This window comes from Excalfactoria chinensis, chromosome 7 (genome assembly GCF_039878825.1).
Source record: "Excalfactoria chinensis isolate bCotChi1 chromosome 7, bCotChi1.hap2, whole genome shotgun sequence".
In the NCBI taxonomy this organism is placed as follows: Eukaryota; Metazoa; Chordata; class Aves; order Galliformes; family Phasianidae; genus Excalfactoria; species Excalfactoria chinensis.
This window is the reverse complement of record NC_092831.1, coordinates 18206646-18225106: the sequence shown is the minus strand read 5'-3', so window position 1 is coordinate 18225106 and position 18461 is coordinate 18206646. Positions and strand designations below refer to the sequence as shown.

Genomic DNA, 18461 nt, shown 5'->3' with positions numbered 1-18461 from the left:
GCACGTAATTCTGTGAGCAGGACTTATTTTATGCGATTCTCATAGTTTTATTGATTAAGATAAGAGATTTTACAGAAACATTTTGGGTTTTGTATAAAAACTGATTGGCCAGACAGAAACTAATGCTTCTAAATCAGAAATTGTGCTGTGAAGTCCAGAATTTAAGGTGTCAGTTATCCTCCCAATGTGTGCCTCTTGGTTGACTGTTTTCCACTTTTTAAAAGGTACAACTTAAACATGAGGCTTTCCTTATGACTGGTGCATTCATCAGGCTTTCCTCCTGTGTGGTTTGTTCAGGATTCTCCAGTGGCTTGTAAGGGGTGACCTCTTACCTTTCCCTTGACTGATCTTAGCAGGTCTCTCTTCCTCTTCTCTCTGGCTGTCTGTTTTTACAAAACTTGTCAGAATATAATTATTGTTGGAAAGTCTTAGCCAGTGTCGAATCTGGTTGAACCAGCTGGCCGCTTTTCTGAAGTTCTCACAGAGTAGGAGATGCTCAGAAACATGCAGGCAGTGCAATAGCATGTGCTTTGTTGCTTTGGAAATTGAAAAAATAGACAATAGTCAGGAACTTTATTTGCTAAATTCCTGTAAATCCAATTAAACTACATCACCAGCACTCCAGTTATCAAGCTGAAAAATGCACTGAGGGATTTTTCTGCTCGAAAAGTGTTCAGCTTTTATTAAGACCCCCTGCCTCCTTTTCACGCTAACATCTGCTTACTGTGCTTGAGGAACTTGGTATGTTCTCAAACCAGTGTTTGCAGAATTCTACACTGGCATCCTTTCTTCTCACCCCTGCTTCTTCTTCTTCTTTTTTTTTTTTTTTTTCCTCCCCCACTTACAGGTTTGCCAGTGTGGCAAGTAGCTCTGGGGGTTTGGATGCCTAAAGAATGGGGCTTGTAAGGTAAGGAGAATCACAAGCATTTCCTAGCCAGGCTTTTTTCTTTTTCTTTTTTACTTATTTATTGTAAGCAGCTGTGAAATTCAACTGCTGCTATTTTACTTTGAGGGTTTAGGAGGTTCTGTAGACTCGGGATTCAAGGGATTCTTCCAGTGTTTTCTGCAGTGTGCTTTGGAGCTGTGATGTAAAGTAATGTTAGCTTGCAGAAATCATTAGTAATATGCCGGCAGGCCAGTAGAGCACAATGCAGGTTTCAGTGCTGTTCCATCAACCTTTATTTACCGTTTGTGGTTCTGTGGCCAGAATATTATTCAGGGTATTAATTCATAGGATTTCTGAGAAACAACGCAGTGGGTGGGCTGTAGGAGGAAGGCAGAACTAGTTATTCACTGGATTTACCCTTCTGCTGACAAGCCTGTCCCTGAAGGGCCCAGATCTTAGTCAGCAAGCGGCAAGTGAAGTACTGATTTATGAAAATTAATACATTAGATAGGCACTGATGTGTATTATTGAACAGAATTGCCCCTCCCTGGAGCTTTGCACAACAGACGCTTTTGGGAATGAGAGAGGTCGGCCCTGCTATGAGGCACAAATGACAGCCATGAAAGCTGAGGACTTGAGTGTTGAGTACTGACACTTAGCTCATAGTGTCAATACTCAGAAATCACTGTAATGGCTTTGAAAATGAAGTTTGCTTGCAACAACGTTTTTTTTTAGGTACTCGCAAATTTAAAAAATTAAAATCTTATTATGGGCCCATTTTTTCTTTTTTTCTTTCAGACCTATAAAATATGCCATTCTTCAGTAAGCACAGTTGTGCCTAAAGGCTTTTTCTTTATAATTTGGTTCAAGTGACTGCTGAAAACAAAGGAGTGGGAGAATGGGGAAGGCTTGGAGGTGACAATAGCAGTAGAAACCAAGAATAAACCATCCAGATTACAGCATTGTTGTTTGCCATTTCAGCTCCATTTCATCTGGAGGAAGGAGAAGCAAAACGCAGAACAGGCAGTAACTTACCTCAGACACTGGGGCTGCAGTTTTAGACATGAAAATAAATATTGAATGTATATAATCACATACAATAGCAAAGACAAACACAGTGATGTTTCAGGCTTTCTCTGCTGTGCTGCTGGCATGCAGCAGAGTAATTACCATGTTATCCAGCACAATCTGAATGGAACTGAGTGAAACTTAATTAGCTCCTGTCTTTTAAGCATTTCTTCATCCACAACACTTGTAATCTTTGAGGTCCTGCTGTGCAACTGTAATGTTCTACAGAAAATGCAAGCTGCTAGGGGAATCCTATTCCAAAATCTGGTCTAGTTTACCATCACATACTGTTATTCTTGTACTATGGTGGTCTGTTTTTACCTCTTTGCTTTCTTCCGGTGTATCATTACATCCTTTCTTCGCATGGTACTGTACAGCAGCATGGCCGACCCAGAACTTTAACTGGAAATGCCCTTCTTGGATCAGATCATACTTATACCCTGAGTGTCTTTCTGCAGATTTCATCCCATAGCTGTCTGCAGTCACTGCTGCACTTCCTTCATTAAATCACTTGTCTCCCTTATCTGCTCTGAATTTCTTTCTTTGCTTCTCCTGTCATTGGCCAGATGGTATTGACCCTTAAATGTCATTTTGGACTTTGATTGTGTTTTATTTTTGCAAAGAAGAGATACAAAGTAATGGGTTTGAAACCAATTTATTATTTTAGTTTTGTATTTAACATAATTAATCCCCTAAGACTGCAGATTACTTTCTTACTTTGAGTGACAGACACCGCAAAATTGTCCTTCAGGCCTTTAGAAGGTGCTCTCATTCAAGCTCAGAATTACTGTTCAGCTTATACTGAGTAGGACTGAAATGCTTCCAGATCATGCTAATAATGACAGAAAAATATTTTCTTTCAAAACCAGCTGTAAAAATAAAAATACTGGTGAAACTCTGAGTGCTGAATTAATCCTTCTATTCCTGCTTGTTTTGTAAACATATGGAATAAATACTTGTTCTACTTAAAATTGCTGATAAAACTCACATTACACAGCTTAAATGCATATTTGGTGAGTCTGTAGTTTAAATTACATGCCAAAACTAAAACAGTAAAGAGTAGAAGTTCAGAGAACAAAGTTTTACAGTGACTGCTGGAGGCAAGGTTTTGTCTCATGCAGGCTTCTTCAGCTCCAGGACAGGAGTAGTCACAAGAACATTCTTCTATTCAGAAGGTGTCATCACTCTCTAATGACCACTGGATTCCTTTTCCATCTATATGCCTTTGGAATCACAGTGAACGCTGAAACAAACCTCACTTCAGTGCAGTCTGAGCAACTGAGTTTACAGAATTTTCTTGTTCTTGGAAACCATTTCCTTTTTGTCTGTTTCTGTTGGGTTCATGAGTTCATATACCACAACACCGATTCCTTTTCCCCAAGATTTTGAGCAGCCAAGGTCCTTCCTGAATTCACTTCAATGACAAAATGCTCAGTGCAAACCATGTGCTTACTCACCATTGTTTTACCTCAACAGACTGAATCTCTCAGATGCTCTTGCTGGGTTTTATTGCAGTTTTAGCTATGGTGAAATCCCCAACTACTTCACCTTCTCAGATGTACTTATCCTGAATTCTTCAGATCTTGTTAGTCATTGTTTCTGTAAATAGTTCCATTATTTCCTTCATATCAGTTCACCTAGAGTACAGTTTGGTCTTTCCTAACTAGAAACCAGTCTGTCCTGATAATGTTGTCCCTTCTAGCCAGCATAGCACAAATAACATACATATGTTATCCTAGGTAGAATAAGACTTTTTTTTTTTTTTTTTTTTTTTTTTTTTTTTTTTTTTTTTTTCTCTCTCTCCCTTGTAAAGATATCTTTGAAGCACTTAAATTTATGTTTATGCTCTGCAATCCCACCTTCCTGAAGCACAGGGCAATCTGAAACAGGAGAGTCTTCCTGCTGCAGCCTCATTCAGGCACCCTGTGTAAAGGCCTCTCACTTTCCTGGGTGCAGGTTGGAGCTGGGCTCTGTTATTATGTCATTCCTGAGCTCTGCCTTTGTTTTCCTTTGAACTGCCTCCTACGTGCTGGCAGGCTCCCGAAGCAGTGCACAAAATGGTCTTTGCCCAGTGTTCAAACTGCAGACCAACCCTATATTTACTTTGTTTTGTGTGAAGAGATTTCCTTTGTGTTTTCTTACAGCTCTGTGCTTTGGAAATGGTGCAGAAGCCTTGCAGCTTCAGCCCAGCCTGGGAGTACCACGGAGAACTGTCTCAGGACATGCGGGAGGGAGGTCGCTGCTACTTTGTTCTAGGTAAGAACTACATATTCTCAACACAAGAAGCATTTGTCACTCTTGGACTGAAACTGTTTATTGTAGAAAGTTACTTACAGCAGCGCTTCTGGGTGTACCTTAGGCTGCTAGAGGCAGGTCTTGGTGAATGCTGTTATCCCAACTATGTTTGAAAACACAGAAGAAAGTCTCAAGAATTTCATACCCCGTTTGTTTTAGAAAAATGAAGTGCTACAAAAAGCCAGTGTGGACGTCTGTAAGAATGTCTAAATTTCACCACTGGTCTGGTAACTGCCAGATTAAATGTCACTTGGGCTCTTCTCAAGTCTTTGTTCTGCTGGAAACTCACAGTTCTTCGAATATGGAATGAAAAAAAAACAAAACAAACAAACAAAAACAAACAAACAAACAAGCATCAAATTTTGGAGATTTCCACAGGGCAAAAATACAGAATCTGGTTGAATTTCTTCTTTAATACTCGGTGTCATCTCCTGATTCCAGGCATCATTTTTGTTTCTTTTGGAGCTCTCTTGATCGCTGTGTGTGATTTGCACGTACGCTACGTGGAAGCAGCTTCTGGCCAGTAACCCGAACTGCGCTCCCCGTGGGATGGCTCACAGCCCGTGTTGTAATTCGGACTAACGCAGTTGGGCACGCGCAGTCCCGTTGGCAGAGGCGCTCCGTGGCTCCCGGCGGCCCCGCAGAGCTGTGCCGGACACGCCGCTGTCCGCCGGGCTCTCGCTCGGCACCGGGGAGTTCCGTGTGCGCGGAGCAGCAGCGGGGCGGGGGTGGGAGACCAGCGCCACGTGCTCGTTAGGGGTTTTTCTGCTAAAACAGCGTGGAGTTGACAAAGAAGGGAGAAAAGCCTGTGGATGCGGCGTTCCCCTTACTTGCGGCGTTCCCCTTACTTCCGGCTTTCCGCTCCGGGACGCCCTCAGCCGGGAGCGGCCCCGCCGCACCACTTTGAAAATCCCGCGCGGCCCTTCCCCGGGGGCGGCCCGGACGGCGCCTCGGCTGCGTTCTTCGGTGAGGGTGCGGCGGGCCGGGCCCGGGTTGCTCCCCGCCACCCTTCGCCTCGACGCCTTCGCGGCCCCGGGCCGCCCAGCCCCTCGCTAACGGCCGCCGGTCCCACCGACATGGTATCACCCGCAACCCGCGCGGCGTGGTATATCCCGGCGCTGCCCTCGGCCCCCCCAGCCCCTCTCTTCCCGCACGCCGAGAGGAACGAGGACGCGCCCGCCGCTCCCTCTCTTTGTGTGCGAGCGGAGCGAGGCGGTGCGCGGGCGGGCCCGAGGAGCGAAGCGGAGCCGAGGAGGGCGTTGCGCGGCGTGAGAGGCGGCGCGGGGCGGGCGGGCGGTTTGGAGCGGGGCCGCCAGGGCGGGCGGAAGGCGGCGTGGGGATCGCGGGGCGGCGGCGGCGGGTAATGATGGCGTGGTGCGCGCGGCCGCTGGGCGGCCAGGAGCGCTGAGGGGAAGGAGCCGGCGGGACCCCCCGCCCCCAGGTAGGCCGGCTCGGAAAGTTTGGGGCGAGGTGCCGGGGCGGCCCCCGGGGTGCGGAGGCGCTGGCGTGGTGGGGGGAGCCCCGTCTCGCCGCCGAAACTCGCGGCTCCCTCGCTTCCGGGCGGCCCGCGGGCACCCGGGCCCCTCCGCGTCGCCTCGCCTCGGCCCGGCCTCCTCGGGCTGCAGGAAGGGCCGGCGGCCTGACCCCCCCTGCACTGTACCCCCGCGGCCCGGGCAGAGGGATGCCGGGCGGGGGACGGCCGCTGCCCCGCAGAGCCCTCGGGGCCAATGCCCGGGCGGGCGGCTGCCGGCAGCCGTGGCCGCGCGTCCCGGCGGACACAATGGGCTTTATCCGGGCTCGCGCCGCCTCTCCCACCCAGGAACGCGAGTTCGGGATTCGTGTCACACACCGGCGCGGTCCTGAGTTAATTAAAACTCTGTGTCCCCTTGCAGATGACTTTCTGGATACTGTGATCCGCAGAGGGGATAATATCCGATGTGGCCGTATACGCGCTGTGATTTCTTTCTCTCCGTGTATGCGCTGGCGCAGCCCGTCTGAGTGTGAGAGAGGAGGCCGGCTGAGGGGGAGAAGGCAGCTCTTCTGCAGAATCCGCTCTGCCCGGTGCTGGAGGGTGGCAGCTTAGTGCTTTTGAGTTTTCCTTCCGGCTCCTCGGGCTCTGAGGGAGCCTGCTCTCTGACAATGATGAAAACTGAGGGCAAAGGGGAAAGGACTTTAAGAAGTGCTTCTCCACACCGAAATGCCTACAAGTCTGACTTCCATGCTATCAAATGCTCTTTTGATGGAGTGAACAGTCCCGAAAACACTTCCAATAAAACGGGCTTGCAGCAGAAGTTGAGCACTTCTTCCAATGGAGGAGGAAATGATCCACACAGTCGAGGTAGGGCTGCCACTTACGGCAATAGAGTTCACAAGATCAAAAGTATGTTTCTGCAAATGGGAGGCTCCACTTCCACACCTTCTTGTGAAAGTAGTCCACCTGCTGAGACCAAATTAATCAGCCGGGCCACAGCAGCAGAACATGGACCTTCTCCAGGTAGCACATCTTTCCTCACTATCCAAAAGAACAATCTCCTTAATACAAATACTGGTCCCAGCAGCAGTCCTGTGGATTCGTCGTCTGTGCCTTCTACTGCTGATAAGATCATCCGTAGCAATGATGAGGCAGACTTGGACAAAGTTGCCCTGGCAGAGAAGTTTTCAGAGACCAGGAAGCTGTTTGAGAGAAATATAAAACAACGAAGCTCCATTGATAGATATTCTCCCAGCAAATGTGAAAGAAGTGAAGATAAGAGGAGACATGGTTCAGCTTCTGATTGTAGCAGTGTGGTAGACCACTTCAATTTTAATACAGATGTGAGTCCTTCAGTTGCACTGGATAAAGCTGAAAATCAAGGTAGTGAGCTGAAGCAGCAGCATCCCAATAATGGCTCCAAAACCTCCTTCTTGAATGCTGGGCCCATTTCTAGGAGGCTGGAAAGCTTTCTGGGTGACAGCGATACTGAAGATTCCAAAGAAATTTCCAAAAATGATGGCCTGAATCTGGGCCCTTTGAGAAGCCACTGCAGTTCAGATTCATCTACTGCCATTCAAAGAAGTCCAGAGAAGACTGCATCCACCAAAGTGCCTGTAATTGACAGAGAAGGGCTGAGTGAAGTATTTGAAAAAGACAGAGAGAAAGCGGTATTAGGAAGAAGCCTACAGGATATGAGCAATATATCCAGTCAGGAGGCAAAGTGGAGAACAGAGACCGTTCTTTACCAGGTTTCCCCTGTTGAGGAGGCTTGTGTGGAGCTGTCTGTGCAAGATGAAACCTCAGGGCATGGAAAAGAGGGTTTGGAGAAAGATCATGTTGTTACTGAGGACCAACCACTCAAATATAAAATACAAGAAGGGAAAAGGAGCAGCTGTTCCTTGGAGGTAGTAGAAGAGTTTACAGAAAGAAATGGAACCAATCAGGAAGAAGTGAGAGATGGGATGTCTGTGAAAGATGTTCCAGTTCAGGATGTTCTACAGCAAGAGGGGGATACTGAAGAAGAAGAGCAAGTAGTAGAAAAGCAGAGAGAAAGCTTCTGTGCTTTTGGAATAGAAAATGCAGCTTTTGATGATTATAGGGATACAGAGAACCAAGACCCTGAAGACAATGAAATTTTGGAGGAAGAGGAAGAATATATGTATGACAGTGAGTATGAGGAGTTTCCTGGACTTTCTGAAGAGGAAGATCCTGCACCAGACCGAAAAGTCAAGTTCTCGACAGCTCCTATCAAGGTACATACGTTTGAATTTTCTTTGTAGGTTTGTTTTGTTCTTGTTTTGCAATCCAAAATACCCAGGAAATATATTTTGGAAGTGTTCTGTGTTTTGTTTTGTTTCTGAACCTGTAAAAAGCCCTTTCAATAATGTAACTTTGTGGCTTTTACTCTAAACTGCTTGGTTTTCTGAAATAGAGAGAAGTTGTCACAAGTGATTTCTAAACCACAGCAGCTTCATGAGATAGCATAGTGAAACACATGAGATTTCACTTGCTTAATGGTTATTTTTAGGAACACTCACTTTTAGAAACAAATTCAGACATGGCCCTTGAGACTTGATGTCATTTGTTTAAAATTGTGGTGTTGCACTGGAAAGGACTGTTTCAGTTTTACTTTTTGTACAACAGTTTATAAAATAATCTTCAGGTACAATTTCAAATGTTTTTTGACTTTGGTGTGGGAAAATATCAGATTACTTCTTCCTGTTATTTAAGATTATAGTCTTTTTTGTAGTATTATCTAAATAATGGAATATTTATTAGAATACAAGTCATGCCTGTAATATTTATATTGGTGGGGTGAATGTTCTCTAGGAGTATTAGTGTGAGGAACATTTTGGAGTTACTAAGTTGAGGATGTCAGAGTGACAAGTCTGACTTAATAATGAGAAGCACCGCGAGTTACAGTGCTAACAAATTGAGAAGATGTAGGGCTCTGTTCTTCAGTCACCAAAAACAGTCACAGAATGAATGAAATCATTCCATAATGTAGATCCTGGGTACCTGCAGTCCTGTTGCGGACTGCAGTTATTCTCACCCCACCTGAAATTTGAGAGGACTGGGAGATAAAGAAACAAGATGGAATGGGAAGCTGCCCAGCCTTTCTCAACCGTACTTTTTTCATTCGTGTAATGGTAGAAGAAAAAACACCATCTTCAATAATACAGTTTTTATGCTTTCTCTGTACTGATGAGAATGATGTAAAAACTCTGGCTCCTGTACTTCTTGCAACATGAAGCTCCCAGTTTGATATAGACCAGTGCTGTATCCCAGAAGATGTTTTGTGTATGGCAACATCCAGGTTTTGTTACTTGTGGTTTTTTATAGTCCTTCTGTAGGCAGGATGGCTTTATATGGCCTTCTTGTGGCTGATGGCTGTCTCGGTGGTGACCTAGAGCTCTGAAGGGGAGGCAGTGCTGCTACTGAGAGCTGCATAAGGAGTGGGGTGAAGGCTGCTGGAAATCCAGAGGGCACCAATCCATTCCCTGTGTGTTTCTGTGTATCAGTGTCTGAGGGGAGTGCAGCAAGTCATCTGCTAGAAGAGCTCTTTGGTTTGCTGGTGCATGCTGTCCTGCTGTAGGCTGGGTCTGTCATTGCAGAAGTCCTACAGAAGCGGTGGTTGCAACAGACCTTTCTTGCTTTCTCTGTTACATCAATGTCAGGTTTAGTTCAAAGCATTAATAGGAATCTCTGCCAGCTGTGATGAGAGCTCTCCTGTAGGCAAATCTCAGGTTTTGGTAATCGGTGCCCTTTGACTGCAACTGCTTCTCTGAAAGCCTCCAGAGCCAGCCAGCCTCTGCCAGGTTATCAATTGCACAGCCAAAAGATGGATTTAGTAGCAACTGTTATTATTTTTTCTGTTAAGATAACATAGTTACTGCCATAATGCCTGACCTAGGGACTGACAGAATAAATGGTACTTAATAGTAGTATGAGCAGTGAAATTTCTTTCCAGGACTCTTTTTGTATGATAGATTTCTCGTTTGGCTTTATGGATAGATCTTAGTGCATCTTAAATTGAAAGAGACAAATCCCAAGTGGTAAAAAAGAAAAAGGAAAAAAAGATGATATCTGGCCCCCAGCCACAGCTCCGAGCAGTGCCATAGTGATAACTGTGTCCAGCTAACTTCCTTCAGCTTTATTTAGACAAGTAAGCATGACTGAAATGTGAATGTCATTCCAGCCATCTGCAGCTTTGGAGGAGAAGGCTGTGTTTCTCCCCTTCCTAAACCCTCCTGCACTGGGCCAGGAGGCTTTTTGGCCTTTTTCCTTCTGTGCTGTGGTCTGGCCCATCCTGCTGCTCTTCCTGGTGTAGCTGTGTAGCAGCTATGAAGCAGCCAATTCTGTGTTTTACAGCTGCTCTTCAGCAGGCATTTGAGGTGGAAAATTCAAAATATGCAGAAGATGTTTGGGGAAGAAAAAGCATGTTTTCAAATCATTAGGTCTCTGCAGTGATGGAGTTCTGACCATTTCATTTGATAATCTCAAAGCAAACGTGGGCTGTGGTGTAGGTAGCAGAGAGAGCTTGAGTTATATGCGTATTGAGAAGTTTCTCCTCAGCTGTGAAATTGACAGGGCTTTTGAGTAAAAGAAAGAGACGGGAGCTCCCAAGGGATGTGGAATGAAGCTAATACTGTTAGCCCTGTGTCTGACCCATGCTGGAGCTCTGCAATTGTTGATGGCTGTAGTGGGGCTTAAGAACATGTAATTTTGAACTGATAATTTCAGGAACAAAGGAAAGCTTATATAAATACAATGTTATTTGGAGTTGCTCTGTGCCTGTGAAAATGGGTGCAGATGAGACTTTGAAAATAAAAGCTTCAGTTCTGTAGAAGCTGTTGATAAATGTTGGGGAAGATTTCTTACTTGCCACAGGTGGCCTGAGTGCTGCTGTGTAATCTCTGCAGCCCTAAAGGAGCATTGCAGCTTGGCAGTTTGTTTTTCCTGCAGTTGTGAAGAGAGCGATGCTGTGCAGTTACTAGCAGAACTGCACTGCCAGTTTGGGTTTGTGTTGTGGTACGTCGGCTATTTTTAGTCCCTTGTTGCCACATCTGAAGCCAAAAAGGAATGTGAAGTACACTCAACTGTCCAAGATATCCACAAGGGTACTGAATTTGTCCCAAGGTTTTCTGAGTAAACCACACAAGTGATCAGCATTACAAACTGTGCAAATAACGTCAGGTAACTGCGCTGTCATCCCTTTATACTACAGTATGCTTTTGTAATGTAGAGATTAAACTTGCTCTCAATTATGTGATCACCTTGAAAGGCTTTAATTAACACAGATGTAATGACAGGTTGCAGTTTGACACTTGTAATCCTGAAACTTTCCTTTGGTAAAACAAACACTTGTTTCCAAATTGGCTTCTTCAGCTCTCTTTACCTCTGACTGTGTCAAACTTTGTCCCCAAAACCTTGAATAGCACTGTGAGTAAGTTCTGTAATGATTTATGATCCTTAGAAATTCTGTAGCTCTGATAACCCAAAAAGCTAATACAGCTACTATTCACTTCTGTAGGTCTGTTTAATTTGCAGCTTTAACCACTTTGTTGCATGCCGGTGTTTGTCCCTAGCTCTGTGAATAATACTTTATTTCAAGGTTGAGTGAAGAACATGGCTTAAAGTAAATTAAAAACAAAGCCAAACTTCATAAAGGCTTTTATATTTGCTGCAGTTGAGCAAAACATAGTTGTTTTTTTCTTATGAGAAGAAATTAAAAGCAGTCTCATAATTTCTGTGTGGTTCTAACCAGCCAAGTATCAGCTGCTCTTGAGGTAATCTGCAAACCCTTCATAATATTGCCATTTGTCTCACACATCAAAATAGAGCTGTTCTATGTGTAGCTGGGATACAAACGCTAGTCTTGTTCAGCCTGGCACGCTGTTCGATCTTTTACTACAGAACTGCTTACTGTGGAAGTTAATGAAGCAGTAAATGAAGACAGGCTTGAGCCAGATTTAATGTGTAGCAGCCTATCTGTAAATGCTAACATTCTTAGGAGATGCATAATTTTTCCAAATCAGTGCGTATTCTCCCAATAATTGTTCTAACAAAATGATGTGGAGTAGTGCTTCAATATCATACATCCCCTGGTTTTTGAACTGTAACTACACTTCTGAATTTTACACAAGGAAAAGAATGCAAAATCCATTAACTGGTGGAAAATGCCTAGGCTCTGGATTGTCTTCAGTTGTCATTGTAATGGGAGAATAATTGATGACTGCACGAATGGTCAACTGTTTGTCAGCCACTGAAGCAGTTCAGTAAGATGCTTGTGTGGCATTAAGAGGTTGGTATATCACACGGAAGTAGATTGATTTAGGAAAATAGAAATTGAACTTGAGAGTAGACAAACAGAATTGTCTGGCATGTGGGAAGTCATCTGCTTTTTCTTGGCAGAGGCAGTGTATTCCCATCGAGCTTTGTTAAAGATCTTTTTAATGACAAAACAATTTACAGATTTTTAAGTGTTTTGAAGCTCTGTTTGTTCCTTGCATTGGTTTCCAGCACTTATGTCTGAACAGTCTTGTCCTACAACTTTATTAAGTGTTTTTATCTCAAATTTACTGTACTCTCCACAGTACTGTTCAGTCAATTTCTTCAAAACATACCTCTGGTTTTGATCACAGTTTGGTTGTGGTTTGCTTGCATCTAAGATTGCAGCATTTCCCTCTAACAGACAGCAGTATAAGAAGTTAAGAAACCAAAAGCATGGTATGAACTGGAGGAAGAAGTTACCTGTGAAAATATTGTGGGGTTTTTTATTCTTTGTTTTTTGTTTTTGTTGGGTTTTGGGGGGTGGGTTTGCTTATTTTTTGAAAGGTAACTTTTAAATCTGTATTAAAATTTCAGTCTTCTTGGAAGTCAGAACATTTTTCCGAAGCATAAATGCATTCAGTTCTCCATGTAGATTTATCTGGTTTAAGAAAATTCTATATCCAGTATCTCTTGTGCCCACCTGGACACCTACCTGTGTGACCTGGTGTAGGGAACCTGTTTTGGCAGGGGGCAGGACTTAATGATCTCTGGAGGTCTCTTTCAACACCTACGATTCTGTGATTTGTGGTCCTTATTGAGGCCTTTTGTTTCTATCACATTTGTTCAGCTTTCAGTAAAGAAGTATGCCTTTCTTTGTTTTTTCTTTTGTTTTGTTTTTTTGTTTGTTTGTTTGTTTGTTTTAATCAGAAGAGTTCTTCTGTTTAGATTTCAGGAGATATTTGATATGTATGCTTTACAATGGCAGATTTGGCATTTCAGGAGTCTTTGGAAGAAAGTCTGGTGCCGAGGTATGGGACTGTACAGAAAATATCCAAATCTGAGCATAAAAAGGAAATAAATTCTTTTTCTATCCTGCCTCACTGTTGGAGCAGCTTGTCTGTTTCTATTTTTATATAGGAGTATTTTTGAGCAAATTATTCACTGAATGCAGTTAAATGACACACTAGCTGTCCAATTGGATATACTTGTTGATACTACGAAAGCAGACAAATATGAGGACGTGAGATTATGAGCGTCATCACTGGTCCATCTTCACTGTTTTTTTCAGTGCCTCCACCTTTTAACTTTCTAGCAGTTTCATCTGGGTTTGATGGAAGGGAGAGAGATTTTTAAAGCATTCTTAAAATATTGCCTGATCTTGAGAAAATCGGCATCTCTAAAGAGTGTTGCAGATTAATGTCTGCATTGGTGGCAGGGCTGCAATGCATGCTGAGTCTTGCTTGCAGGGTAGCAGTGGGGAAGAGAAGGGAGGAATGGCTGAGGTGGAGTCACTTGTGGGTTTCACTGGAGATGTAGTCCGAACAAATGTGAGGTGGTGACACAGGAGGATGGAGGAGTCGCAGGGGAGGTGAGGTGATGATGCAGACTGCAAGCAGAGATAAGCAGACTTGTAGGAGACAAGTTCATTAGCTCAGCATTTAAGCTGCTGAAAGATTCAGCATCTTTGTGATGATTGCTGTTATTAGCAGCTGAGAATACTCAACCTAGACTGATGTGAAAGCACAGGCAGGCAGAGTTGAAACTTGTTCATAGTTTACTTGAAAAATTGAAAAAATAAATCATACCTTTTGTATCATTCTAAATAGAACACAAACTCATTTGGCATTTCAAATATCTTTGGAAGAGAGAGCAGTGCTAGGTGTGGGATGGAACAGCAGGAACATAAGACTGAAAGGAGGAAGAGAGTGAGACAGTTTGGTAAATGTATGGCAGTGGAGTCATGAGAGAACTCATTAAGTTTATCACAGTTCTTTACATGTTAGCGCTGTTCAGAAATTATCCATATTCGTAGGTATTAATCATTCGAACAGTAACTGAATACTGTGTGACCAATGGCAGAACAGTAATTAGTAAGCTTGTTTTTATACTTAGGTTTGATAGCAGAAAGCAAAGTAGTGGTTGTTAACTTTTTGCTTAATAGACTTGCTTTCAGATACATTTTGACCGAAGTTCTGCTTTCAGTATCATTAGAATTCATTTTGTTAAGAGATGGAAAATTACATTACTGTAGTTTTGGTTATCTCAGATAAGTTGATTCAGGTGTTTCCTCTGTGGTGTAAGGATTCATAAACAAGAGTTTATGCACTGCAAGTTGGAATGACAAAATATTTTGTAACTGAAATGAATAATTTTTCTGTGTTCTATATGGGCTGGGTTGTTTACTCTCTAGCCAACAGGTGAAAGAGCTTACATTGGATTTGGTGGGTTGATTTCCCATCTCCCTCATTAAAAGATTGGGCATTACTAGAAAGATTGTCTGGGAAATTGAATTTGTAATTAACATGCTTGTTCTTCTTTAGGCAGAGGATTTCTGGATTTATTTCTCCAAAATGTGATTGTAAAAGCATTCCTTGGCTTAGAGGAATGTCTGTTGAAGGGCTGATTGTCTTAATTTGATAAACTGGAAGCATTTTCCATGTGTATTTTTGTTCCACACCTTTTATTTAGGAATAGGTTGAAACAAGTAGTTGACCATTTTCTGAAGTGCAACTGTGAAGTGTATGAGCTCAGGAGATCTGAGGGGGAAGTGATGTGGGGCAGACATACCAGCCTGGGCATTCAGTGGGACTGAGGGGACAGTACAGGCAAGGGATGTAAATGCTAACCAGGCTGAATGATGCTGGCTGGGAAATGACGTTGTGGATCTGAAGCAAGGCTGCCCTTACAACTCTGCTTGGTGGTGCTGCTGGTTTGGTGTGTTTGCTTTGTTAAATTAAGTTGGCAAAACTACAGGATCAAGCAGGTAATTGTACACAGCCCTCCAGTCCACCTGTTTGCTAACAGAAAATGCTACATTGGATAGAATGATTATAACAGTTACTATATAACAGTATAACATATAACAGTGTAACCATGTAACAGTATAACCATATAACAGTGTAACCATATAGCATATAACAGTTACCAACTGTTCTGAGTCAAGCCTGAACTTTGTTATTTATGTTTTTAATGTTATATATATATATTTAAAGCGATTTAAATGAGATTGCTGCCGATCACTTAAATAATGGCAAAAAAAAAAAAAAAAAAAAAAAAAAAAAAAAAAAAAAAAAAGGTTACCTTGTAGCTTTTAGAAACAGAGGGAATAATATAATGGTAATATGATGTCTACTCCAAATGGAGAGGGAGATTGTAAGAGTAAACTGCTAAGTGTAGGTATACTTTGGCCAGCTTCAGTGCTACTGTTTCAAATGATTATTCATGTTTGCCTGGGTACTTAACATCTTGCTAGGCATCCCAAAGGCCATCCAATGATAAAGCTGAAACTGTTCATCGTTAGGCAATTTTCCTGAAACCATAACTTGAATTTTGATTGTGTGGCTTTACTGAGTGTCAATAAACTTGAATGATCAACTTAAGAATTGTATTTCAGAGGACATATGAACCAACTGCTTGAGTCTTTGCTTGGCAAGGTTTTGAGGTGCAGGTGTCAGTAACACTGCAGTGCCTTTCTCCCAACTCATTAAATGTTATTTTAACTGCCTTCATAGGTTATGCTTCTCCACAAATATTGCATTAGAATTTAAAAGTGATGTTGAAATTGTTTTCATTCTAATGAGTTGGGAACCCTTCGATGCAGTTGTTGATTTTACTGTTTAATTGTATTTGTAACATTGTGCTTTTTGATTGTGCAGAAACAAATCTTTCTACTAGAAATGAATACAGGTGTGGGTGTCTTTGGGCTGTGTTCTATGACTTGACAGTAGAGACTTCTGCAAGCAAAACCTCCTCAAGAGTTTTCCTTCTTAAAAAAAAAAAACAACAAACCATTCTGCTAAAATGAGTGTAGTTTATAAGGAGGGCTTTTTAAGTACTTCTAAGACTTTGAATTGTGAGATGATCACTGTTTTCTGTGACAGCACTGAAATGTTATGATGGAGATTTTTAGTTTTGTACGGTAGCAGTAACTGAATGGTAGTATCTTTTAGCCAGAGATTGAGTTTTGCATTCCATAAGTGATTCATTTTCCTGGTGTAATTAATGCAATTTGTTTTGTCTCAAAATAAATAAATGAGAATATATATACATATATGTTCTTCAAGGACTAAGCATATATTTGAAAATTTCCAGGTATCTATCTTTGCAGCTTAATTAAAGTAGTCCTTAAAAATTCAACACTTTGTGAGAACTTATTTGGATGCAAATTATTTTTATTTGTTCTGAAGAGGACTTGAATGTAAAAGAAATTATTTCCTTCAGATCAGTGTTGTGGTTTTTTTTTGGTTTTGTTTTGTGTTTTTTTGTTTGTTTGTTTTGTTTTTTGTTTTTGTTTGTTTTGTTTTGTTTTTCCCCACTATCCATTAGCTTTACTGGGTCCAGAAGGCATCAATGGTAGGTTAGCCAGTTAACCTTCTGGAGATATAACAAGATAAAAGGCTTTCAAATTCACTTGGTTTTCTATGGTGCTAAGACAATACCTTGTGTTTGCTTTAGCATCTCTGTTAGAAATCAGTTGAGCCCAAGAGCAGTTGGCTATTCTAGAGCTGGGAGGTTGGCTAGGGTGACCTCCAGAGGTCCCTTCCAACCCATTCTGTCAACCTTGGGAAATGGAAGTTCATTCAATCTGCAGGTAGCTGTCAGTAAGTAGGTGCTTCTGTTGCTGCCAGCTGGAACTGGGTAACATCATCAAAGCAGCCTGGGGCAGTATGTGCTACAAACAACTAGATTACCAACCTATTATTATTGTTATAGCTTGTAATGTTGTAAAAGGTAGATCAGAATCATTTGATTAACTTCTGCTAAAATCTGTACTGAATTTTACATAATTCCTGTATTTTGTTCTTCAGTACTAATGTTTCATATCAGGTTGGTCAGATAGCTTATTGTCAGAGTCCTCAGTGCTGCTCATTCTTTCTGAAAATGAACTTGTTCTTGGGAATTGCCATGCTATTTGAAGATACGTTGGAAGGTAAATATTTATACAGTCCAACAGAGCTAAGGAAGGTGAACACAAGCTATCTACACTTCATGTTAAATACTTGTTTTCAGTAGAGCTTTGAGGTGCTTTTTTGTAATGGTTTGCTTATTAATAGCACAGAGTACATTTGACACAATTATCATCATCCTGCCTTTTAAAAGAAAAAAAGATTTAGAAGAAATACTGTTGTGTCGTGGGTTGTTTGTTTGTTTGTCTAGTTGTTCTTTTCTTTCCCACTCATAATTTTACTGTCTCTGCTTTGCAGTGCCTTTTTAGATAGTAAGATTAGAATTTCTTTTGTTCCTAATGTGTTTGATTCAGTGAGTAACCCCTGCCAGACACATTGCAGGGATGAACTGTGTTTAGCTTTCTCATCAATCTTCTAAACTCTGTAACTTGTAATTTATGTTATTTATTATCCACATTTTGACTGTGTTTAATATTGCTTCTGCTGCTTGGCAGAAAACACCCAACAGTTCTGTGTTTTTTACATTACTGTCAACAACTTGTCTGGTAAAAGATAAATCCTGTGTTATGATTCCTCACATACACAGTAAAAATGTCTACCTTTTGCCCTTGACTATGGGTTTCTTAGTGTGCTCTTGCTTTTCTTTTTGTTACTGCAGCATTTATCTTCCAGATGTATGTCACTGGTTTTGCTTTTCTTCTATTTGTAAATTCATTCTATTTGTAAATTCAATTTTCCCTCAAAATGATTTATCTGAAGATAGTTTTCATCACTTTTTTAAAATGGCACTTCCTTCTCTTAATTGTGGGATTATGAATTTTAGAACGTTATTTATGTCATGTTATGGTCATACACAGTTCCCATCTGTCATTTTAAGAGGAAAGTATGATTTTTCTCTCTTAATAGTTTAGCCACAATTAGTTTCAGATAGGTTTTTCCTCAAGAAGCTGTTGTGGGGAAGTATTAGTAGTCTTCATCTGCATTTGCATGTTTGTGCCATTATTACACTATGTATAATAATGGTAAATATCACTCAAACCCATTGTCAAATTCTATGATTTGTTCCCCTCAGGTGATAAATTCTTACAACCCATCATCTTTGCATCAACTTTGGCAAATTCCATGAGACTCTTAAGTACAAAGTTATTACTTTTGAGTTAGAAAAATATTTCATGGTTTTTTGAACTTCCAGATGGGCAGCCTAAATCTTGTACCGTATGTTATTGGGTCTTTTCAGGTGGTGTAACTTTATTCCCCCTGAATCTCCAGCACCTGGTGGCTGTTGTTGTAGGAGGTGGAGGTGGTCCTCCCTTTGCTGGTGAATGCAGATTACTGTCAT

At 41.9% G+C, this 18461-nt stretch overlaps 1 protein-coding gene across 4 annotated transcripts in view; it reads left to right on the top strand.

Annotated features, from left to right (window-relative positions):
* The first annotated feature begins 5223 nt into the window (after positions 1-5223).
* Positions 5224-18461, top strand: part of LOC140254627 (neurabin-1-like) — a 41414-nt gene continuing 28176 nt past the window's right edge. For 2 of the 4 annotated variants that reach the window (XM_072341365.1, XM_072341362.1), the window contains exons 1-2: positions 5559-5690; positions 6142-7975. In XM_072341365.1, the coding sequence (XP_072197466.1) occupies positions 6389-7975 (1587 nt within the window). In that variant the 5' untranslated portion in view covers positions 5559-5690; positions 6142-6388. Of the gene's footprint in view, positions 5329-5396; positions 5518-5558; positions 5691-6141; positions 7976-18461 lie in introns of those variants that run through there. The other 2 variants (XM_072341364.1, XM_072341363.1) reach the window with 2 other exon arrangements.